Here is a 25469-nt window from a genome sequence, read left to right as displayed (position 1 = left end):
ATTGGTGAAACATCATAGATGACTGGGCCTTATACAAGATAAGTAAATAGGTTGAAGGAATGACTTTGTCCAAGTGACTAGTGAGAGTGCGTAACCCACCCAGCTGGGCATGGAAGAGAGAGGAGGAAGGTAATTAATTGTCCCTGTACCTTTCTCAGTGAAATTCTTCTTGATTGTGTAATCAATTCTCCTGTTTCACAGTCGTTCTGGTCTTTGTGAACCTCAAGTTAAGGAAGATTCCTATTAGACTGCTCATGCCTTTACTGACACTTGGACCCAGGCTTAAAATGGTCTTTTTCCAACAGGGCATCATGATCCATCCAGGCAGACCCATGTTGAAGGAATAATTTTTCCCAATTCCCCAATGGCGTTCTAGCCAAAACATAGTGAAAATGGTACTGGGGGTCATCTGTGTGGAGAAAGCCCACTATTAAGAATTTGGGGAGTTGACAACTGTCAAAATAACTTAATGCTTTTTTGGGAGTAGCATGCTCCATACTCTGCACAGAGGTGTTCAGTAAATCCAGATTTTGATGAGTTTAGTGAAACTAATTCAGTACCGTTTACCCAACAGAGCATCGAACAATGGTTTTAGGAGTGGACAATAAAAATAAAAAGTATGGTCCCTGGCCTGGAGGAGTTCATGATCTCATAATGGAAGACAAAACAAATTAAACACAGACAGTGGAAACAGGAGGAAAAGTTTAGCTGTTAGTGGTAACTGCAAGCAAATAAATAAATGAAGGACTGAATAGTGTGGGTTCATGGCGTTATGTGTGTGCGGAGGAGGCTTTGGGATGAAGTGACACGGGCCGTTGGAAAATATGAGAAGCAGCGTGGCTCAGTGGAAAGAGCACGGGCTTTGGAGTCCGAGGTCATGAGTTCGAATCCCAGCTCTGCCACTTGTCAGCTGTGTGACCGTGGGCGAGTCACTTAACTTCTCTGTGCCTCAGTTACCTCATCTGTAAAATGGGGATGAAGACTGCGAGCCCCACGTGGGACATCCTGATTCCCCTGTGTCTACCCCAGCGCTTAGAACAGTGCTCGGCACATAGTAAGCGCTTAACAAATACCAACATTATTATTATTATTATTATATCTCCCACGGGAGGTGAGTTTTCAGCAGATGAGGAAGACGGAGAAGGTTATTTTGTTAATGAAATGTACATGGCCTTGATTCTATTTAGTTGCCATTGTTTTTACGAGATGTTCTTCCCCTTGACTCTATTTATTGCCATCGTTCTTGTCTGTCCGTCTCCCCCGATTAGACCGTAAGCCCGTCAGACGGCAGGGACTGTCTCTATCTGTTGCCGACTAGTTCATTCCAAGCGCTTAGTACAGTGCTCTGCACATAGTAAGCGTTCAATAAATACTATTGAATGAATGAATGAAAGGTTATGGCTTGGTGGATTTGAAGGAGGAGGGAGTTCCAAGCACCGTGTAGTTGTGGAGGAGCGGAGCGTGTGAGCTGGAAAACAGCTGATGAGAGTGGACACGCAGCGGGGGGGAAGTTGGCGGAGAGCCAGTGGACAATTCCGGATCCGGGGTGGGACGTCTCGAATGGGGCGGGATGGGGAGAAGTAGCTGGCTACCAAGCGAGTTGTCCCGCCTTTCGAAGAGAGGCCCTTATTTTGATCCGACAGCAGAAGTTGTGTACGGAACTGTTCATTTTTTCCTTCCAGCCTGAGATTCAGCAGCCTGTCCAGCTGGGATAACCAGTGTGTTGCCGCACCAGAAGAGCTCAGCACAGCAAAGCCTTTCAGCAACAAAGAAAATAAAAGCATTCCTGTGTAACAGGCTTCTGCACTTATCTCTGGTCTCTGGTACTGTTTGTGCTGAACCAAAGCAGCTGCTACCCCGAGTTAAGAGAGAACAAACTCAACATGGCGTGAAATGACTGCACTGCCATTCACATTCATTAGAGTTATATTGTTACCAGCTACAGGCATGACTGGTTTTTTGCATGAATAATAAAACAAAATGCAGCTTGCTGGATTTTTTTTTTTACCCTAAAACATTAACAGGCTCCAACACTAACCTTGAAACTGGGAGTATTCCCAGAACTTGGTTCATCTTAGGGCCCTCTCCTGGCTCACGGAACTGAGAGTTGGCAGTGGAGAAAGAAAACCTCCGAGGATAATGGGCCCGTTGAAGCCAGGGGTGCTGAATGGGAGTCGAGAGTTGAACAGACTTGAGAGAAGATTCTTTCCCTGGGAGCCAGAAGGTCATGGGTTCTAAGGCCGGGTCCACCACTTGTCTGCGGTGTGACCTTGGCAAGTCGCTTCACTTCTCTGTGCCTCGGTTCCGTCATCCGTAAAATGGGGGTTGAGACCGGGAGCCCCACGTGGGACAGAGGGACTGTGTTCAACCCAATTTGCTTGTATCCACCCCCAGCATTTGCACATAAGCGCTTAACAAATACCACAATTATTATTTTCATGAGGGAAGAATCTTCAGTCTTATCAGCTGGTCCCCAAAGACACTCCTTGTATGGTGTGGAAAATGGAAGCGAGCAGCAGTCTAGTTTTCATGGGGTTTTTTTGTTTGTTTTCGTATGGATTTGTTAAGCGCTTATTATGTGCCGGGCACTGTATTAAACAGTGGGATACATACAAGCAAAGCTTTGCTGTCTGTCTCCCCCGTTTATACTGTGAGCCCGTTATTGGGCAGGGATTGTCTCTGTTCCTGAATTGTACATTCCAGGCGCTTAGTACAGTGCTCTGCACATAGTAAGCGCTCAATAAATACTATTGAATGAATGAATGAATAATGAGCGCTTAGCGTGTGCTGAGCACTACTAAGCTCTTGGGAGAGTACAGTATAACAACAAAACGGACACATTCCTGCCCGTAGCAAGCTCACGGTCTAGAGGGGGAGACAGACCCTAATATAAATAAATAAGTAAATAAATCAATTAGAGATATACGTATGTGCTGTGGGGATGGGAAGAAAGATCAATGAAGGAGCAGGTAAGAGCAGCACAGAATGGAGTGGGAGAAGAGGAGAGGAGGCCTCAGGGAAGGATTCTTGAAGGAGATTCAATAAGGCTTTGAAGTGGGGAAGAGCAATTATCTGTCAGATATGAGGAGGGAGGGCATTTCAGGCCAGAGAGAGGATGTGGGCGAGAGGTCGGAAGCGAGATAGACCAGATCGAGGTACGGTGACAAGGTTAGCGTTAGAGGAACCAAGTGTGCGGGCTGGGATGGAGTAGGAGAGTAGTACAATGTTGGGCTCGTAGAAAGCGTTCAATAAATACTGCCGGTTGACGGACTGATACTTTGGAAGTGGGGCCACTTCTGAACGACGGCGGGGACTGTCCAGGGATCAGGGCAATCAATCCATTGCCAACTTTGTGCATGCCACTGAGTCACTTTGAGCCGCTGATCTGTGAGAGCCCAGGAGGCAGGGAATCTGTTATTAATTCACATTGATGTCTATCTCCCCCTCTAGACTGTAATCTCATTATGGGCAGGGAACGGATCTATGAATTCTACTGTACTGATCTCTCCCAAATGCTCAGTACAGTGCACGTAGTAAGCACTCAGAAAATACTGTGGAGTGATTGATCAAACTGGCTTGTATCCCCAATTTATTGTCCACTAAACTGTACTTCGGTGTAGGCGGTTTAGCCCAGGTGGCAGGGAATCAGTTCTTGTTATTAATTCACATTAATGTCTATCTCCCCCTCTAGACTGTAATCTCATTAGGGGCAGGGAACGGGTCTGTGAATTCTATTGTATTGTCCTCTCCCCAATGCTCAGTAGAGTGCCCTGCACATAGTAAGCACTCAGAAAATACTATGGATTGATTGATCGAATGGCTTGTATCCCCAATTTATTGTCCACTAAACTGTACTTGGGTTTGGGTGATTTATTAGGTGGGGCTTTGCCCACCACCTCCGTTGTATGGTACTTCCCAAGGGCTTAGCGGAGTGTTCTGCACCCGTAAAGCGCTCAATAAGTACCATAGATTGATGAGCGTGAAGACTTTGGGAATCCGCTTGGCGAGGCCCGAAACGGAGTGATGATAGATCACATCGTCAGTCTAGTATTAGAGTGTTGGAAGTATATCAAGTTCTGGATAAAACTCAGAAAGAAAGCGTCAGGTCGAAGGGGCTCTTTTTAAAAGCAGTCCGATGTGGACAAAGCTAGGAAATGATTGTTGGGTGGGCTGCGAAAGCAGGTTCCCTCAAAGGACAAGATTTAGTGGAACTAAGATTTAGTGGAACTCGAGGAACTGTAAAAAGAATAAGAATAAGCTATTCAAAAACCAAAGGCAGTGATTAATTCTGAGTAGGGGGCTTTTGGAGAGAGATTTTGTCACTTTTAAGTGGGTCCTGAGTCTGACTTCTCCACAGGGCTGCATCAGTAAGATTCCTCCTGGGGACTGTATGCTTCCCTTCCTCCTCCCCTCCACCGTTTAATACCTGGAGAACAACAACCGGTAGGCTTTGGGAACACTGCACATGTCCACATGTCTTTGGGCCTGCCAAGATTACAATTGCCAGCATCCCCCAGGGACCACTGCCAAAGGTGGCTGCTGGGACGAAATGATGAAATGAAACTCCCTTCCTCCCCCTCCTGCAAGTGGAGTTCAGGGATGTGCTTTATTAATAAAACTGAGAACACATGGATCTCTTCTGTAGTTGCAGGGCGAAAGTCAACATCTTAAAATTACATAGGGACATCTACAGGCTGCCGTCCCAAGAAATCTAGAAAGCGTGTGTTTGACTAACGTGCTTTGGAAAAAAAAAATCAGCTCATTCTTCGTTCCCTGCTTTTTTTTTAATGCTGTTTCTTAAGCACATACTACATGACAGTTCTAAGCGCTGGAGGAGACGCAAGTTAATAAGGTTGGACACAGTCTCCGTCCCAAACAGGGCTCTCAGTTTTAACCCCCATTTTGCAGATAAGGTAACAGAGGCCCAGAGAAGGTAAGCGACTTGCTCAAAGTCACCCAGCAGACAAGCGGCAGAGCCAGAATTAGAACCCAAGTCCTTCTGACTCCCAGGCCTGTGCTCTATCCACTAGGCCATGTTGCTTCCCTGCTTCTACATTGTCCAGATTTTAAGCACCATAGGACAGGGATGGTGTTATTTTCTTAATTTTGCACAGCACTGGAGCTGCCATAAAGGAGGCTAAATAAACGTCAGGGGCCTTTGCAAACTGCAACTTAGCGAAATTGCACATTCAGTTATGATCTCGTAATTGTTTCCAAAGGCTCCGTAATCTTCAAGCTGTTTTTCTTTGAGATTTACACCAGATCTCTGCTGATAGAATATTTTGATGTTCGATTATTAAGCACACTAGAAACAGCCTGATTCTCTAGAGTCAGGTTTTTCAGGGACTTGGTGGTGGTAGGGTATAGATATACGCGTTTTAAAGCTCTGCGCGTAGTAAGTGCTCAAATACCACCCATTAAAGCTTCTTGTCTGACAGGTATTAACTTCTGTCATATACCAACAGGCCTTCGTCTCCCCTTCTCCCCCTCCCCCCAAAATTTAAACTATTGGAAGGAAAAGTAAACTATTTAAACTATTCCATCCCTTTTGCAGATGGGATCAGTGGTGTTTGCATAGAGTTATCCCTGTGTCACCTCCTGCTGGATCACTGTTGCAATCAGTTTACTTTTGATTCAGTGTACCTTACGGGAATTTAGTATCACTGTTGACCTCATTTATTGAAAATAATCACACATCTGTTTTCAGGTGAAATTTCAGCCAGTCTCCATTTGGATTTCCCAAGGACAGATTAGAGAATTTCTGTGAAAAATGAATTAGCAGCCCCCTTATCTTCCAGTTGCCAAAGTCCCCTTGTCTTTTCCTCCCCCGCCTCTCTATCCCCTGTACAGGTTTTCCATCAGATGTTAGTCTGGGAGGGTCAGGCTTCAACGAAAGAGTAACCTAACTAGTAGCTGGATATACCCTTCTAATTACTCTGACTCTAAACACAAGAAAATACAAACATTTGGATGCAAATCCTGCTAGATCCGGGTTCTGCATTTACATTTAAATTATAAAAAAAAAATCTGTAAGTGTGACAGTTTATCGCTGATATTGCCCACACCCAATGCAACAGATAAAATCTTGGAAAATGCAGTCATCGGACTACCCAAGTGGTCTTCCCACATGGAAAATAAACTTCTGTGTTGATATTTATAGAAGAAAGATGTTGTCAAAGGTTGATTTTGTGACTTTGAGGCAGAGGTATTCCTGTCCATTTTTAAAGTTTTATTTTAAAGCAGGAGTGTACTGAGTATGAATATATTTTTAGCCTTCTTGTGGATTTGTTTTGAAATGGATCTTAACTTAAGAAGAATTTTAAAAGCATCAAGAAATGTAATTATCTGAGCCTTATTGGATGTTGGTCAGAGATACTTGTGTATGTGTGAGGCCTGCTTTGGAATTAAACGTTTCTGCTAATTCTGTTGTCTTGTATTCTCCCAAGCTCGTATATAGTTGTTTGCACGGTCTAAAGTGAGGTGGATCTGTGAAATTAGTCAGGGGTTGCTGGGTCAGGAAGATCAGGAGCTCCCATTTCTCACTCAAGGCCAAGGACTTCTGCTCATTCCTCTAGACTGTAAGCTTGTTGTGGGCAGGATATGTGTCCGTTGAGAAGCAGCATGGTGTAGCGGATAGAGCTCGGGCCTGGGGGTCAGAAGATCCTGGGTTCTAGTACCGGTTCCTCCACTTGCCTGCTGTGTGACCTTGGGCAAGTCACTTTACTTCTCTGTGCCGCAGTTACCTCATCTGTAAAATGGGAATTAAGACTGAGCCCCACATTGGACAACCTGATTACCTTATATCTACCCCAGCGCTTTGAACAGTGCTTGGCACACAGTAACTGCTTAACAAATACTAGCATTATTATTATTACTATCTGTAAAATGGGGATTGAGACTGTGAGTCCACATGGGACAGGAACTGTGTCCAACCCAATTTGCCTGTATCTGCCCCAGCGCTTAGTGCAGTTCCTGGCACATAGCACTTAACAAATTCCACAATTGTCATTATTACAAATGAAGGAACTGAGGCACAGAGAAGTGAAGTGACTCGCCCAGCGTCACCCAGCAGTCAAGTGGTAGAGTTAGGATTAGAATCCAGGTCCTCCTGACTCCCAGCCCCATGCGCGCTATCCACTAGGCCAGGTTATATTCCTTCAACGATCACCTTTAGTATTTATGAGCTTATAGCGCCCTTTAGCATTTGTGTGGATCACAGACTATATACTCTATTTAAGCACTTATCCATCTTTCCATTTTCCCTTTCCTCCTAAGTGAAAATAATTGTGTATCTATCACTTGTGTTGCGTTGCAAATTCCTTAAAGGTAAAGATTCTGTCTTTTACTCATGCGGTAGTCTCCCAAGCACTTTGAGTGTGTTAACTGATTATCAACAGCATTTATTGAGTGGGTCTGAACTATGTAAATTATTACAAATTTGTTGTACTTGGGATGTTGAATTTAAAATCTGGCTTTGTGAAATTGTACCAGGTAAATTTCATGATGATTGGATAAATAATTAGTTCTGTGGTTCCTCTGAGTTTCCCGTAAATGATAATAGGACTGAATGGGTGCGTATCTCTTCACATAAATATAGTCAGTTCTGCTGAAAGCAGGGGTTGTGTATCAAAAGAACCTCACGGTGAATGAAGACAACTTGCGTTTTTAGTATCCATTGCCCTAACCAAGGCCGAATCCAGCCAGGCGCACGTTGTCCAAAGAACTTTCCCTGATTCTGCCAAAGCATTCTGTCCAAAATGCCTAAGGAAAAGACACTTTTGGACCGAAGTGACTGTTTCTTACATTTGCAGTCATGTTGGATTTCACGCATGTCAAAGGGTTCATCCCAGGATCAGATGAACTGACTTTGTTCCTCAGTATTGACTTCACACTGCAGAGTGGCATCAAGAGGGGTTACTCACCTGTAATAGCAGACCAGGCCCGAGGCCGAGCTCATTCCCACGGCCTCATCTAGCAGCTGCCCACTTTGGACAAATCACTAAACCAATTAAAGTGTGATGTGAATATTGATCGGAGGAATGATATGTAATCATTTGGATTTCGATCCGAGAAGGGCTCGAATTCTCAAGACAGGAGAACCGAGCGAGCTTGCCGTTGAGTCTGGAGGAATTCAGTTAACTTCTCTAGGTCTCCATTTCGCTGTTTGCAAACTGGGGATACCATCTTCCCCCACCTCCCCCCGACCCCATCTCACCGGGGGTTGTGAGAATAAGATAATGTGAAAGTGTTTTCCATGCTTCAGAAAAACGCTGTTGTGGAAGGCCAGGGTGGCCCTCCCCTAAAGAACTTGAATTATGAAAACAGCATCGAATGACTTAAAAAAGATATTTGTTGAGTTTGAAACTGAGCCTTTTCTTTTTTTTTTTTTCCTTTTTCCCTTCACTTGCTTCTCTAGGTCAGTAACAGATCCAAGAGATGGAAAGAGAGTTGCCCTCAAAAAGATGCCCAACGTCTTCCAGAATCTGGTCTCTTGCAAAAGGGTCTTCCGAGAATTGAAGATGTTGTGTTTTTTTAAGCATGATAACGTAAGTGGATTTGGGTTTTGCCTTCTACTGTTGAGTCGTTACAGTTAAGGGAAATTGAGAGGAGATAGGTGAGTAGCTTTCAGTATCAACTCCAGCCTCACGGGTGTGATTCTGAAAGGAGGATAGGACTGTTTTTAAGAATGCCTCGACATGGAAATGGAGTCTCAGCCCTCAGGTTCTGATCCCGTGTGAGACAGAAACTCCCTACCTACACTGGTTCCAACCCCGCGTGACGACTGGCAAAGCCCCTCGCTGATTTGCAAGTAGATCCAGACCTTGCTTCAAGGGGCTCTGCCATGACTGTGTGAGGATTGTACATATACATAGTAAACGAAGTGTGTTGCTGGGAGTCTTATTGCCTCTCACCTATCACATATGGGCAGGTCCACTACACGTATATTAGAATTTTAGCCACTAGGTTGCCCACCGTAATCCTGTTCCCTCCCATATCTGAGGCCAGAATGGCATTCTGAATTCAACGGGGGAACTCTTTAGCCCGGCTTACGGGTTTTTTTTCCTGACTCGTAGACCATACCTGGCCCATATAGTGCTCCATTGCCCAGAGTGACCATCCCTCTTAGCATTTTATCAACTTCAGTTCCTCATTTATAGCAGTAGTGTTCAACGAGCACTCCCCGGTGCGGGACTCCATTTTGGCACTGGGGGAATGGAAGGAAGAAGTAAGAGTTTGGATCCCACATATATAATACGCTATTCGAGGTCTGCACCATGAAGGAGTAAAGCCATGACATACTACTATTCTTTTAATTCAATCAAACTCATAATTTTTGCCGCAGAACATTTTCCTACCATAGGTTTTTCATGGGATCACTGAATCAACGTTTCATTGGTTAAGTTCCATGTTGCGCAGTTTTAAAATCTTGATTCTGCTCATTTAATGTCAAGTCGATTTAAGAATTCTCGGTGATTCTTTCTACTTTTTAAGTTGCGTTTATCTGCCTATAATTTCCAAGAGCTCAAATTCCTAAAGGTAAAATAAATTTAAAAACTTAACGGGGAGCTTGTGTTTATAAAGGGAATTTGGCAAGGATCTGCACGCAGATTTGTCATAGGCTATATGAAACTCATAAGTAAAATATGCCCTCTTTATGATTGGAGCTAATAAGCATAATTTAAGTGAATATTGAGATTCATTAGCTTACTGGTAAATATTGATTGAGGCAAAGGAAATGTTAACATTTTTCTGAGGAATGTTATCAACACAAAGGAAGTGCATATTCCAAACATTTCAATCCCCAATAACAGGCCCTGATTTTCAGATGCAGCTCCCCCACCCTTAATATTTTAGGTTGGAGATGAAATTAGAGGTCTGGGCAACCTACATGGGTGGTTAATGGTTGTAGCCATTTAAGTTGTGATTATTTGCAAAATGATCCAATTGACTGACACTGCTGTAGATTGTGTTTTCTCCCGAGGCACATGGGCTCAGGATGAATCGTGGAGGGTAATTTTTCTCAGTCAATTATGAACAAAGATTTTCCTTTGTATTCCCGTTGAGCTCTCCTCCAGGTTTGGGTTGGGGTTTTGTTCAGTTATCAATTTCAGAGAAAGAGAAACATTCCTTCCCTGAATTGAGAGCTTTAGTCATTCTTCTTTGCTGTACCTAAGCATGTTTCCTGATTTGCTGATGTGAAAAACAACCAGTGGAATTCATTGAAAAGTGTTTGGGTTTTTTGGTGGGTTTTTTTTTTTCAAGTGATCTCTTGAAAATTAGTCTTCCTTGTTGAGGAGAAATCTGTGGGTAGTTGCCAGGGTGAAGAGGATCTTTGCTTAAGAACCTTTCTGTTTAAAGGAAATTACTTTTAAGTGCATTTTAGGAGATGCTTTTATACCTTTGCTGAAATAGGGATCAAAAAAGTGCCCTGATGCGGTTGATGTATTGTCCGTACAATAGTCTCTTTGTGAAATTTGCACTTCTGAAAACTTTTCTGAAAAGTGTTGGTTGATACCCTCAAGCCGGTTACTTTGGCAAAGCATATCGAACATTTTTGAAAGGCGCAATCAGAAACTGGTTGCTCAAATTTGAAAGTGATTATAAACAAGGTCAGACTTTCCCAGAGGACATTTGGGCCTTTGCCCAGTGACTCATGGGATGGCCTACATTTTTCTGGGAAGCGGGAGAAGGGACAGCTGGCCACAAAGTTCCACTTTTGCCTTTCCTTCAACCCTGCCCTTTAGTGATATCATGTGGGTGGTCCCCAGGCCCTGGAAGATTTACCCTAAAGCATGACATTCTGAGAATTTGCCCAGCCCTGCTGGGTGGAAATAATTTACCTAGCATTTAGTATTCAGTTGCCCCATTAGAAATCTTCTGTACAGTGAGACAAAAACTTCAAGTTTCCGTGGGGAAGGGATATAGTAACGGTTATTTGGTGATTTAAAGATCACGACACTTTATTTCCAAGCCGCCTATAACTTCTCCGGGAGCGAAGGGGTGCGATGGACTGCCGATTCCATATGTTGATTTCTTTGCTCAGTGCCTGAGTCACTCCCTTAGAGTTTCTAATTAGGCCACAATGACAGCATCAGATTGGGAAGTGCGAGAGAAGAAACTCTTGAAACCCAGACTAATTAAAGCATGGCAACTAGACTCAAAACCTGTCGTGACAAAGCGCCCCCTTCACTTCTGCCCAGAGGCAGAGCCGATGGACTAAGGGTCCAGTCACGTGACCTTCTGATAGTTCCATCCAAAATTCATTCCACGGCCTTCACTCCAAGATCCTCACAGAATCAGCAGTTGCCGTTGGGCCACCGCCAAGCAGGGCTCTTAAGGTGGGTGTCGCACACCCAGATCGTTTCTCTTTCTGTGCAATTGTTTCCGACCCTGACTTCCGTCGTTGGGTCAGCACAGAACCAACAGGGATGCAAAATCTACCTCACAAGCGGCGTCTAGGGAACGTAGCAGAACTGTCTTGTTCCAAGCCCAAGTGGACTTTCTCCCGAACCTGGCCTAGAGGGAGAGGAGGGCACTGATCTAAGTAGGGATACAGATCCTGGTAGTGGGCACCGCTCTCCGAGTTTAGAAAGGCCTCTTTAATTCAATATCAAGGAACTGAGCTGTTCTGATGTTTGTTTATTCCTAAAGAGAGCATGTGTTTGTTCAGGAAGAAACCGAGCTTCCAAGCCAGAGCTGAGTGCTATGGACAGTCACTTTGGGGTTTTTTTGTTTGGTTTTTTTCATGGACTCTGTTAAGCAGTTACCACATAGTAAGCCTTGGGGTAGATTACAAGTTCATCAGGCTGGACACAGTCCGTATCCCACCTGGGCCTCACAGTCTTAATTCCCATTTTACAGAGGAGGGAACCGAGGCACAGAGAAGTGCAGTGCCTTGCCCGAGGTCACACGGCAGAGAAGTGGTGGAGCCGGGGTTAGAACCCAGCTCCTTCTGACATCCAGACTCATGCTCTTTCCATTGAGATCATAATTTTCCTCAGAAACTAAAGGCTGGTCACCATCCATAAAGGTGCCATGTGCAAACCGAGATTCGGGATCCTCCATTGTCTAATCTCCTCCCGGAGAACTCTGGAAATTCCCAAGAGTCATGGCTCCTCAGAAGTTAAAGAAACAAAGTATGCACTAGTTGACACAGGCTATTCCCCAAAAGACAATTCTTATAAGGCTCAACTGTTATTTAAAAACGTTCAGCACCTGATGCAGTGCTAAAGGTTGTCCGTCAACCCAAAATGTGATCATTGCCCTCAGTAGGTTCACAATCCAGCGATTAGGGGAATTAGCCTGGCGGCCTGTTATCGTCTTGTCGTTTACTCAGTCCTGGGGTCGGGCTGAACGTCCAAGTCAAAATATGCCTTAGCAGAAGCCCTACGAACAACAGCCCAAACCATCTGCAAAAACGGCATGCTGTTAGGAAACTCAAGTTCAGGAGGGTTCCTTGGCCAAATTTGGGATCGAAATTATATGAAGAAATGAAATGCTTTCGCAAGTGATAAAATGATCCAAGGCTAAGCCATATGCTGTCCAGGAAAGCTGTTTGTGTTGAATGTTCTCCAGTGCTCCGAAGGTTATGGTTCGCCAACCGTAAGGTTTTCTTCAGCTACTGGTAGATGGTGAGAGATGTGGACCGAAGATCGGTGTTACCCCGGACACTTTAAAAACAAAAAAGTCATGTCCGTCAGTGCTGAGTGTTTGGATGCATTTGAGTGTAAAGGGGAAAAGCCCCTTCTTTGGGGGATTTTCAGGTTGTGAAAGTTGATGCGATCTAGCGTTGATAGAAGTTCGTGTTGGACTGGAAGGTGGCCGGAGAGTTACAAGGAGTTGAAGGGCTCATATATTTTGTATTTATTGTTTGATGAGGTGGCAGTGTGAGTCTGATGGACTGAATGTGAGAGTTAAGACAGGGAGACACCAAAGAGAACACTTAATTTGTGAACTTCTGGAACAAGAAAGATGGGAGAATAAACTGTGAAGAGAAAATACAAGTGGATTTAGAAGTTTCAGTCTCAGGCTCTAGACTAAGCTCGTTGTCGGCAGGGAACCCGTTTACCAACTCGGTGGTATCGTACTCTTCCAAGCGCTTAGGACAGTGCTCTGCACACATTAAGTGCTCAATGAGTACTGTGGACGGCTTGATTTAAAGTGGTGGTGTCTGGAAGGCGAGGGGAAATGTGAATGGGAGAGAGTGTCTTTTTTATCGTTATACTGTACTCTCCCAAACGCTTGGTACAGTGCCCTGCACACAGTAAATGCTCATTCAAGACGATTGACTGACTGGCAAGCGCATGACAGATTGGAGCTAGACAGCTAACCAGTGTGAAGGCTTGGCCTTTGCTACGATCTCCTCAGAATCATAGCTCTGGAAAATGACGACTGTCTGGGGCTTGATGGCATCCCTAGGGGCGGGATGCTTAGACGTCTGCATACTCAACATACGCAAGGCCGAAGAAACGTCCCGGGATCCCAGACGCCACTGTAATCACCATTGGCAAGAAAAAGGGTGAGAAATCTGCCCGGTAGGATCTTGTCTTCCCTTCTCAGGGTCGCACCCGGAGAGTTTCCAGTACTCTACCAGTCTCGGCTATGACGGAGAGTCAGGCAGCGGCCTTCCCATTCCATTCCTAGCTTGCGCAGTGACGAGTGAGTGGAAGGTGTGTGTGTGTGTGTGTGTGCGCGCGCGCGCGCGCACGCGCGCGTTGTGGGGCTGGTGTGGGGTGAATCACAAGTGCTTAAATGGTGGTAATAATAATAATAATTATGGTACTTGCTTGGCGCTTACTATGTGCCGAGCACTGTTCTAAGCTCTGGGGTAGACACAAGTTCATCAGATTGGACCCAGTCCCTATCCCACATGGGGCTCACATTCTTAATCCCCATTTTATAGTTGAGAGAACAGAGCCAAGCGCATAGGTGACTCAGAAGGGAGGATAAATAGAAGCGAGGGCTTAGGCAGGGAAGGTCTCTTGGAGCTTGGAAGGTGGGGGAAGAAGTCGTCTGTCAAACATGAGGTAGAGAGGGAGTTCCGGGCCAGTGGGAGGACGTGGGGAAGGGGTTGGTGGCGAGACAGATGAGGTGGAGGTACGGTGAGTAGGTTGGCATTAGCTTGGAAAGTTTCTGAGTCAGCCATCCAGAAGTAACTGTAGGCTGCTGGATATGCTCTGATTATGGTTATGAGCCACTTCACAGTCAGCACTGTTTTCCAGACCGACAAGCTCTAATTGAAGTAACGTATCCATCTACATCAGGAGAACCCTATTCACGGCCAAGGATTTTTACTGGCCACACAGAGCTTACTGTGTTCACCAAATTCTCCTGGTGAGATAGAAGATAGAAGCTGCAGTATCCGGATAATTGAAGTAGCCAACTAAATCTAGAAAGCTGGCATAATAATAATAATAATGGTATTTGTTAAGTACTTACTATCTGCAAGGCACTCTTCTAAGCGCCGAGGTAGATAATAATAATGTTGGTATTTGTTAAGCGCTTTACTATATGCAGAGCACTGTTCTAAGTGCTGGGGTAGATACAGGATAATCGGGTTGTCCCACCTGAGGCTCACAGTCTTAATCCCCCGTTTTACAGATGAGGTAGCTGAGGTACAGAGAAGTGAAGTGACTTGCCCACAGTCACACAGCTGCCAAATGGCAGAGCCGGGATTCGAACCCATGACTCCCAAGCCCGGGCTCTTTCCATTGAGCTATGCTGCTTCTCGTACAAGGTGATCAGGCATGACCTTTGGACGAGACAGGGAATCTGAATTGGGTAACAGAGGACGTCAAACTTGGAACCAAATTGAATATGAGTCTGCAGTGTGATCTTGGGCATGTCAGTGCACTTCTCTGTGCCTCAGTTACCTCATCTGTAAAATGGGGATTCATCTGGGAGCCTCATGTGGGACGGGACTCTGTCCAACCTGATTGCTTAGCGTCTACCCCAGCGCTTAGAAAGGTGCCTGGTATATAGTAAGCGCTTAACAAATACCGTAGAAAAAAACGTGTAAAGGCGTAATGTGGTCCAGCCTGTTGATACGTCCGAGACCCCGGCCCCACCGCAGAAGAATTTATCGGTCCCTCGAGCAGTTTCTTCTGCGTTTCTTGTCGGCCGTCCTCAACGTCGAGTGGCCAAGGCGGATCTCCCAACAATGAGGTCCCAGAACGCAGTCTGCTCATTAACATGGAGGCAACGTTCCCTCTCACGCAGCTTCACTGGTTAGGATATGTGAAAAGAATAACTGATGATCGGAGGCCCAGGCAGCTGCTGGGTGGTGAACTGCAATGGGGAGTACCCCCAGAGGGAAGCCCAAATGAACATTTTAGAGACACGACCGAGCAGTCTCCAAACAGTATCGCGTTGCAACAGAGCACTGGACTATAACTGCAGCTGCCAGGAGCAGTCTGGGGCGAGCACTTCAGCGGTCGGGTCATCCTTCTTGACCTGAGGCTCCGGGAGGAGCCGGAGAATGAGGCAGATTGGAAAACAGCGACGGGAACTGTGAATGGCAAACCCATCTTGGCAGCCGAGGACGGTGTTTATATGTACACAGGGTGTTTTTAGCCACATTTGTGTGGCTCTGTGCTGTCATATATGCTTGTCATATATGTGTGAACAGTTAGACTGGGGCTGCCCCATCCTTGAGTCTGTTCCAGTTCCCAAAGTGCATGTATTGGAGCGAGGAGACGGTGGAGGAAAGCAGATTCTCCCTTCCGTGTCCTGGCAAGAAGCTTCCGGGCACGGTCGTTGGCTGGAGTTCTGGTCTTCTCTGCTCCCACTGCTGCTGGTCCTCTTCTTGCTACATTCCCTTGAAAGGCAAGAGCTCGACCAGCTGCAGGAGGAACTGGTAGGAATTGAAACTCTATTTCAATGCTGGTAAAGCAGACCCAGAGCTGAAGATGGGGTCAAGAAGGGGTCCTTGGCCCTTTCTCCTCCTGTTGACTATCCTGACCCATAATGATGCGGTGGGGGGGGTTGCTTTTGGCTGCAGATGGTATTTCGGTAAGTCTAAAACATGGACAGTCAACACTAGTTTATAATAGTGTATGCCAGAAGATACGTTGGCCACCCAGTAACCCCCCAAGATACTTTCTCTGATAGGCTCTCCTTATTTGGGAATTCAGTCATATTTGGAAAGAAGAATTGAGTAGGAGAATGCAGCCTTAGGCAGCAAAAATCCCAAGAGGAATAGCTGAAACTTCAAACCCTGATGGCCAAAACCCAGGATGAAATAGGCTAAAACGTTGGGCCCCATTTTGTGGCGTTCTTTTCCAAACAACCTTGCCAGATGCAGTACGGAGTGGTAAGCGAGCGTCATGCTTCTGTATCAAAGGTTCAAAATGTCTGGTTGTCACTTTCCTCTGGATAACCCCTAATTATAGCAGATTGGTTTGAAGTGTAAATGGATTTGTCTAATGGACGCTGTCGCTCCAGCAAGCTGTTTCTTTCCATATCCCCCCACCCCCAGCCCCCGGAGTCAGGCCGGGCGTTGTTCAGATGCAGAATTTTAAGTTAAATGTCAAATAAAACACTAATTTCTAAATTGCCTTCTCTTCTTCTGGAGTTGAATATTCATTTTAGAAATGGCTCCGTCACATTATTAGGGTCCAGATTTACATGAACTCATCACGTAAGCTAATTATACCTTGTTTTCTTTGGGGGTTTTTTTCCCAATAATGAAGTCAAGTTCACCCTTTGCGCCAACAGAAATATTCTTTGATTTAACGGCGAGATCGATCAAATTAAGCCCAGACGTAGAATTTATTTTGGAAAAGCGGTGCTCAGATTACCTAAAACTTGCGAGCTACGTAGAAACCAGTTTGGCTGACTGGCTTTTGAGTTATGTAGCTATGCTGTCTTCTTTCGAGGCTGATGGCCTCGCTTTGAAGTTCAAGAGTTGAAATGGCTTTTGTTAGCAGGAAATGACCCTCATGGGAAGGTGTTGACCACTGGGCAGCTGTCTGAGGTGAGCACAAGGTTGGAAACCCAAACCTTCTAATGCCATATGCGACTTCGTTCCTGCTTGAGCCTTCGAGGAGACACTTAATTTGCCTAGGGGAATTTTTCAACGGGAAAATGCAATAATAATCAGTTGTGACCTAGGTTAGGGGCCCCAGTAAGGCAAGTAGCATGTAAAGATTCTGCCTTTTCCCACACCACGTGCATCGTCAGGTTTGGGGGTACACCCTGGCCCTTTATGGTGCAGAGGCTCTGAAGGAAATTTGAGTCGAATTGCTTGGAAAAAGCATTTTTAGATGACAGACGCCTCTTGGAGCTCAGACCTGTGATAAATTTGGTATTGGTTCATCTCAGGGTTCAGAATTAAAACATAGTTTTCGGTTGAAACAACGGCAAGTCACTGAAGTGTTACTGGTGTGGCCTTGCTTATATGGTGTTTCTTTGTTTTCCAGTCTTCTCTGAGATTGACTTTTCTTTTCTCTATTCCTCAGGTGCTCTCTGCCCTTGACATTCTCCAGCCTCCACACATTGACTATTTTGAAGAAATGTATCCTAATTGAAAAATGTGAGAAAGGATTTGGGGGTTAAAATCACCCTCCTGTGATGCTAGGCCTTGCCTCGATGGGAAGGATGGATAAAAGAGGTCAGTCCAGGAGAAATGGTTGAACCAGGTACATCCCGATACAGGTAACTTAAAATTCCAATCCTGTAATTTTGGTGGTCCCAAAAGACAGGATTGCAAAGCCCCGAGGAACGGCAGAATCGACGGAAAAAGCACGAGACGGAAAGTCAGAAGATCTGAACTTAAGGCCAGATTTGATGGATAACTTTGAGCAATTCCTCATCTGTAAAAGGGGAACAACTCTTAGAGTTGTTAGAAGCATTTGTGGATGATTAAAACCTGTGATATCCCAAGTTCCTCTGAAATGGTGTTCGGGTATTGTGCTTCTCTGTCTCCCTTCCCTTTTCCCCCAGACTCCCACCCACAACCTGCCTAAGGAGACCAAATTTCCCGCCACTTTAGATCGATCCGTCAATCAGATTGTATTTATTGAGTGGTTACCGTCTGCAGAGCACTGTTCTAAGTGCTTGGGAGAGCAGCTTGTCGGAGTGGATAGAGCCCGGGCGTGGAAGTCAGAAGGTCATGGGTTCTAATGCCGGCTCCTCCACTTGTCTGCTTTGTGATCTTGGGCAGATCACTTCACTTCTCTGGGCCTCAGTTGTCTCATCTGTAAAATGGGGATTGAGACTGTGAGCCCCATGTGGGACAGGGACTGGGTCCAACCCGATTTGCTTGTATCCACCCCAGTGCTTAGTACAGTGCCTGGCACATAGTAGTAATCATAATAATGTTAGTATTTGTTAAGCGCTTACTATGTGCAGAGCACTGTTCTAAGCGCTGGGGTAGATACAGGGTAATCAGGTTGTCCCACGTGAGGCTCACAGTCTTAATCCCCATTTTACAGATGAGGTAACTGAGGCACAGAGAAGTTAAGTGACTTGCCCACTGTCACACAGCTGACAAGTGGAAGAGCCAGGATTCAAACCCATGACCTCTGTCTCCCAAGTCCGTGCTCTTTCCGCTGAGCCACGCTGCTTCCCTAATGCTTAACAAGTACCACAACTATTATCGTTATTATTATTATTACTATTTCTATATAGAAGAGTTTGTAGACATGTTCCCTGCCCACAAGAGCTTTGCAAATTCATTACACACCAAACCTTTTCTTAGCTGCAGTAGCACCCTGGAACTAACTGCTTTATGTTTGGGCAGGAACATTTATTTACATTTATTTATTAATTTAAATAGACAAGCTGACACCGGTTGATTTTTTTTTCCTACATTTCAGTCAATAATATGTATTGAAGCACCTACTCTATGCAGAAGCCTGTTCCAGTGCTTGGGAGAGTAGAATAGTTAGTGTACGTGATCAGAGAGATCAGGGTGATCAGAGAGATCTGTAAGCTCAGAGAGCTTACAATCTATCTGGAGGGGGGCATTTACCGTTTTGCCACTTGGTCTGTGTCCCCCGATTAGACTGTAAGCCCGTCAATGGGCAGGGATTGTCTATATCTGTTGCCGAATTGTACATTCTAAGTGCTTAGTACAGTGCTCTGCACATAGTAAGCGCTCAGTAAATACTATTGAATGAAAGGCAACCAAGATTGCAGCTGGTCCAGTTTGATTCCTGAGGAAGAGATGTCTCCAGTGGTTAAAATTCTTATTCCAGACCAGTAGATTCCCGAACAAATAGATTTCTTTGCGTTTATTCATCCCAGATCCATTAATTATATTTTACCCTGAGTCGAAGAAAATCCGCAGAAAGATGTTTTTCTGATTCGATAGCCGAAGGGAGGGAAGTGAAACTGTGTGTCTTGGAATTCAGAGGCTAGTGTGTTGAAATATTATGGCAGCCCAAGAATTATAAGAGAGTGTTATGATTCTAGGTTCAGAATGGAGTACTGTGATTCGAATAAGAATAATTTTGTTCTCATAACAGAGTACTGGCTGAAGTATCTAGAGAGCCTCAAAGACTTGATTGCTTAGACTGAAACCACTAATTTATGATTTTTAGTACTTTCATACACTATTTAAAGCATGGAAAAACAAATTATTGGCATAGTTAAAAATTTTAGCACACATTTAACTGTGTAGCCAGCCAGTCTCCAGATAAATTTGAGTCTTCTCTGTAAAAATATTTTACATGGAGATAAATTTGAGTCTTTTCTATAAAAATATTGTACATCAAGGTTTTCCATGATGATTCTTTAAAATGAGCGGCTAAATTTTTCTTAACTCACCTAGCGTTCTGTGCCCATTTTTTTCTTAAAAACGCATGTGTTATGGAGCCAGTAAATCAGTGAGGAAAACTCCCCCTGTGGAAATACTTACTTCCCCTTGTGCTTTATTGGGTAGTTGATTCCTCTGTTAGACCTCAAGATAATTCTGTTTCGGGTGACTGCATATCTGTTGTATTGTAGCAGTCAAGAAATGGTGACAGTTTATGTAGGGCATCAGCTCTTTCGATTTTTTTTTTTTAATGGTATTTGTTAAGCGTCTAATGTGCCAGGCCCTGTACTGAGTGCTGGGCTATATAGAGGATAGTCAGGTTGGACACAGATCATGTCCCACATGGGGTTTACAATCTTAATCCCCATTCTACAGATGAGGTAACTGAGGCACAGAGAAGTTAAGTGACTTGCCCAAGGTCACACAGCAGACAGGTGGTGGAAAGGGAATGAAAACCCAAGTCGTCGTCGTCTTTTTTTGTTGTTCATCTTTTTTTTTCCTAAGCCCAATTAGGATTACGGTATAGTATATGATTTATTTACCTGCTTGACTCTTAATGTTTCATCCCGTTTGTTGAAATATTATTCTTCTGTTATATAAGCATCCTATAAGCAAGCCGACCTAAGAAGTCATTTTTTTCTTCTAGTTAGACAACTTCAATTTTCTTCCTACCCGTCTTCATTTCCTCCATCTATTTGTTTCTCCTAAGACTTCTCTTCCCTTGCCCTCCCACTGTCCCCCCCATTCGGCTTGTGTCTTTTCTCGGTTTCCACATCCCTTCCCTACTCTTATTGTTCCCAGTTCCTGGATATTCTAGCAGCGCCCTACCTCAGTCTCTCTACTTAATTTGCAGGAATATAAACGTGTCTCTCTTGCCCATGTAGCGTGGTGGGTAGCGAGAGGAGGAGGCGTGTCCTGTGATATGCCGGTTTGTTCTTCACCCGGATCATATAGTGCTTGTGTGCTTCATCTCTTTTAATACATTCCCAACTACTGGCCGAACCAACAGCTCTGCATTGCCAACAACAACCGAGTATTTTATAGAGTAAATATTCCATCAGATCATTTCTCAAGGACTGTGTTAGAGAGTAACTATTCCATTAGATCACTTCTTAGGGCCAATTATAGTAGCGGGTATAATCTGTCCTGAATTACCATAGTTAAAAAAAATATCATGGACCCCAGCGGAGGAAGTCATTATGTTTAAAATACTGAAATAGAAATGTTCACTTGCGTGTGATCTGATTGCTCCTGCCCTAGGGCACAGTGCTTGGCATATAGTAAGCGCTTAATTATAATACTTATTATTATTACTACTATTGCGATGGAGTACCCCTGATTTTACTTAACCTAGTCTTTTTATTTTATGCTTATCCTTTTAAATGACTCCTATAATAAACTTCTCTGCACATTTTAAAACATTTGCCTTCAATTTTGGGAAGCCATTAAGAGAAAGCATTAGTGCCATGTTTGAGGCAGAAAGGAAAGTGTTTTCTTCCAAATGCAATTTAAAAAAAAAACCAACCAAAGAAACAGGAAAATATGCTCCTGCAGCATCCCTGGACCTCAAAAGCAGGGAAGCTGCAGTCTGCCTCACAGGGATGTTGATGGGATATCTGCAACTTGTGGTAAATATGGGTTGGAATAAAATGGATTGGGTGATTTGAAGATGTCCTTCGACCCCAAGCTGATGGCTGAGCCGCTGACCTTCCGCTCCCTCTTCAGTATCCACACAACATTGCCAACACATGATGTGAGTGTTTAGGAATGAAGTGGAGGCTTGTAAAATTTAAACTGGATTATACTTTGATCTTAAATTACTTGACCCATCTGGAAAGATCCTGTCTGGAACCGGGTGGTAAGAAGCCGGTTGTGAGTCGTTCTTGGAGGCCAAAGACTGCAGGGTTAGGTTCTGTGAGGGTCTACGGATTGCTGAGTGTGCCCTCCCCCACTCCCTAGCATACCCCCCATCCCAACTACATGCACCCCAATGTTCTCAGTTAATTAATGAAGACAGTAGTTCGTAGCCTTCCAGAGGCTATCAAAAAAGCGTGGAAGTTGCAGGTAAAAAGTCTGAATCAGTCCGTGAAAAGAACCAAATTGATAGATTATGGGGGTTTCTTAATGGTATTTAAGAGCTTACTCTGTGCCAGGCACCGTACTAAGCCCTGGGATAGATACAAGCTAATCAGGTTGGGCACAGTCCCTGTCTCACATAGGGTGCACAGTCTTACTCCCCATTTTTACAGATGAGGTAATCAGAGCACAGAGAAGTGAAGTGACATTCCCAAGGTCACACAGCAGGCAGGTGGCGGAGCTGGGATTAGAATCTAGGTCCTCTGACTCTTAGGCCCGTGCTCTATCTACTAGGCCATGCTGCTGCTTTATAAATCTTGAAAGCTTCTCCTGCAGCCGGCATTTCTTTCGCATTACTCTCTTTCAATATAATAAGATATCGACTTGATATACAGATCTGCTTTGGGGACTTAAGGTTGTGTCTTTGAATTAGCTTTTAATATGGAAACAATTTAGAGCTTTCAGGAGCTGTCCAAGACAATTATAATTGTTGCAGATTTGAAGAACCCTGTAATCCAGTTAATTAATTAGATCAGTCTCATATCCTGTACCTTTGTTATTCATACGTTCCTTTCCTAGGAAAGACAGGCGCGGTCATAAAAGTCTTTGTCCGAATGAGAAACCTTTATGGTTGCACCTGAAACACCCGACTGAATGGGTAGCCTAGGGTGTGGGAGTATTTATATATCCCTTTCGGTTTGGAAATTCTTTGATAAATATCTGCTTGAATTAAGTAGAGGAAGAAGAAAGAGAACAGAACGTCTGCATCTCCTCTAGTGTTGGAATACATGCCTTTAGGGCACTGCATATATAGTTTTAGCAAGTTGGGGTGGGGAGGACAAATCAGCTAGATGGAGGAAACAGAATTCCACAGAGACCCGTGACATCTTTTGGCTTTTGTGTTTTCACGCCACTGACTTTAATTTGTCAGCTACTCCATACCGTGGTGGGATTTTCTGTAGTTTCTATTGGAAAGCTCATGGCTTCCTTTTTTTTTTTTTTTTTTTTTGCATAAAGCCTGGCCTGGGGTTCTGTTTGTTGAAAGAAATTAGCTTCCCTGCTCTACCCTGGGGTTAAATTTAGAAGCCTGCTGGAGAGCTGTTACCGCATTTGATGAGTAAATTTTGGTTTATTGTAAATAATCCTGGTAGAGATTACTGTTGAATATTTTATTGCCAACCAACAGCAGTTACTCAACCCAGGCGGGTCAGCCAGTGGTGGGTCTGCAGGACACCAGGAGGAAGGGCAGTCTGAACACTGGGCTTCTCTGATGGTGTTCCTTCAGAGCTGGAACCCATGATCAATACCTGCGGGCCAATTTGCCATTTTTAAACTGCACCGAAGCAATGGGGCTTAGTTGGAAAGGGCACAGGCCTGGGAGTCAGCAGGGTTCTAATCCCGGCTCCGCCACTTACGGGCAAGTCACTTCACTCCTCTATGCCTCAGTTCCATCATCATCAAAATGAAGATTCAATACCTGTTTTCCCTCCTGCTTAAACTGTGAGCGCCATTTGGGATTATCTTTTATTCATTCAGTCATATTTATTGAGCGCTTACTGAGTGCAGAGCACCGTACTGAGCGCTTGGAAAGTACAGTTTGGCAACAGATAGAGACAATCCCTACCCAGCAACGGGCTCACAGTCTAGAAGTCTTTTATCTACCCCAGCGTTTAGTACGGTGCTTTGACATGGAGTAAGAGCTTACCACATACCACAGTTACTATTAAAAATCTTGTTTTAAGAACGGGGAACACATGAAGACAAATATATGCTCAAGAGGGAAGTACTGGAAATAACAGAGTGAAACAAATCAAACCAAAAAACCCTCAAGAATATCACTGCCAGTTCTCTTCCGTGTTATAATCAATTCATGGTATGTATCGAATGCTTACTGTACTAAACTCTTGCAAGAGCGCAGTAGACTTGGTAGACATTATCCCTGCCTTCAAGGACCTTACACTTTATTCAGTCAGTTGTCTTTATTGAACGCTTACTGTGTGCAGCGCACTGTACTAAGTGCTTGGGAGAGAATAATATAACAGACATAGTTCCTGCCCACAACCAACTTTCAGTCCAGAGGGGGAGATGGACATTAATATAAATAAATGACATATATGTACATAGGTGGTGTGGGGCTAGGAGGGGAGAATGAATAAAGTGAGCAAGTCAGGACAATGGAGAAGAGAGTTGAATAAAAGGAAAAGAGGGCTTAATCAGGGAAGGCCTCTTGGAGAAGGAGCCCCATGGACCCCCTCCAATCTGGCTTCCGTCCCCTCCACTCTACCGAGACTGCTCTCTCTAAGGTCACCCATGACCTCCTTCTTGCCAAATCCAATGGCTCCTACTCCATTCTGATCCTCCTTGACCTCTCTGCTGCCTTTGACACTGTCGACCATCCCCTCCTCCTCCATACCTTATCTCACCTTGGCTTCACGGACTCTGTCCTCTCCCGGTTCTCCTCTTACCTCTCTGGCCGATCATTCTCGGTCTCCTTCGCTGGAGCCTCCTCCCCCTCCCATCCTTTAACTGTTGGAGTTCCTCAAGGGTCAGTTCTTGGCCCTCTTCTGTTCTCCATTTACACTCACTCCCTCGGTGAACTCATCCGCTCTCACGGCTTTGACTACCATCTCTACGCAGATGACACGCAGATCTACATCTCCGCCCCTGTCCTCTCCCCCTCCCTTCAGGCTCGCATCTCCTCCTGCCTCCGGGACGTCTCCACCTGGATGTCGGCCCGCCACCTAAAACTCAACATGAGCAAGACTGAGCTCCTCATCTTCCCTCCCAAACCCGGTCCTCTCCCAGACTTCTCTATCACCGTGGATGGCACGACCATCCCTCCCGTCTCTCAGGCCCGCAATCTCGGTGTCATCCTTGACTCGTCCCTCTCATTCACCCCACACATCCTATCCGTTACCAAGACCTGCCGGTTTCACCTCTACAATATCGCCAAGATCCGCCCTTTCCTCTCCACCCAAACGGCTACCTTACTATTACGGGCTCTCGTTATATCCCGGCTAGACTACTGTGTCAGCCTTCTCTCTGACCTCCCTTCCTCCTCTCTCGCCCCGCTCCGGTCTATTCTTCACTCCACTGCCCGGCTCATCTTCCTGCAGAAACGATCTGGACATGTCACTCCCCTTCTTAAACAACTCCAGTGGTTGCCTATCGACCTCCGCTCCAAACAAAAACTCCTCACTCTAGGCTTCGAGGCTCTCCATCACCTTGCCCCTTCCTACCTCTCCTCCCTTCTCTCTTTCTACCGCCCACCCCGCACGCTCCGCTCCTCTGCCGCCCACCTCCTCGCCGTCCCTCGGTCTCGCCTATCCCGCCGTCGACCCCCGGGTCACGTCCTCCCGCGGTCCTGGAACGCCCTCCCTCCTCACCTCCGCCAAACTGATTCTCTTTCCCTCTTCAAAACCCTACTTAAAAATCACCTCCTCCAAGAGGCGTTCCCAGACTGAGCTCCTCTTCCCCCTCTACTCCCTCTGCCATCCCCCCTTTACCTCTCCGCAGCTAAAGCCTCATTTTCCCCTTTTCCCTCTGCTCCTCCACCTCTCCCTTCCCATCCCCACAGCACTGTACCCGTCCGGTCAACTGTATATATTTTCGTTACCCTATTTATTTTGTTAAT

General features: G+C 45.1%; 1 protein-coding gene across 1 annotated transcript in view; it reads left to right on the top strand.

The window, feature by feature from the left end:
* NLK (nemo like kinase) overlaps positions 1–25469 on the top strand; it is a 118255-nt gene that overhangs the window by 50183 nt on the left and 42603 nt on the right. Inside the window, exons 2-3 of the mRNA XM_029081916.2 lie at positions 8417–8546; positions 17460–17515. Coding sequence (XP_028937749.1) covers positions 8417–8546; positions 17460–17515 — 186 coding nt within the window. The remainder of the gene's footprint in view (positions 1–8416; positions 8547–17459; positions 17516–25469) is intronic.

The sequence above is a fragment of the Ornithorhynchus anatinus genome, chromosome 17 (assembly GCF_004115215.2).
Source record: "Ornithorhynchus anatinus isolate Pmale09 chromosome 17, mOrnAna1.pri.v4, whole genome shotgun sequence".
NCBI classification, from domain to species: domain Eukaryota; kingdom Metazoa; phylum Chordata; class Mammalia; order Monotremata; family Ornithorhynchidae; genus Ornithorhynchus; species Ornithorhynchus anatinus.
The sequence above is the reverse complement of the archived record's forward strand: the minus strand, read 5'-3'. Positions and strand labels throughout refer to the sequence as shown.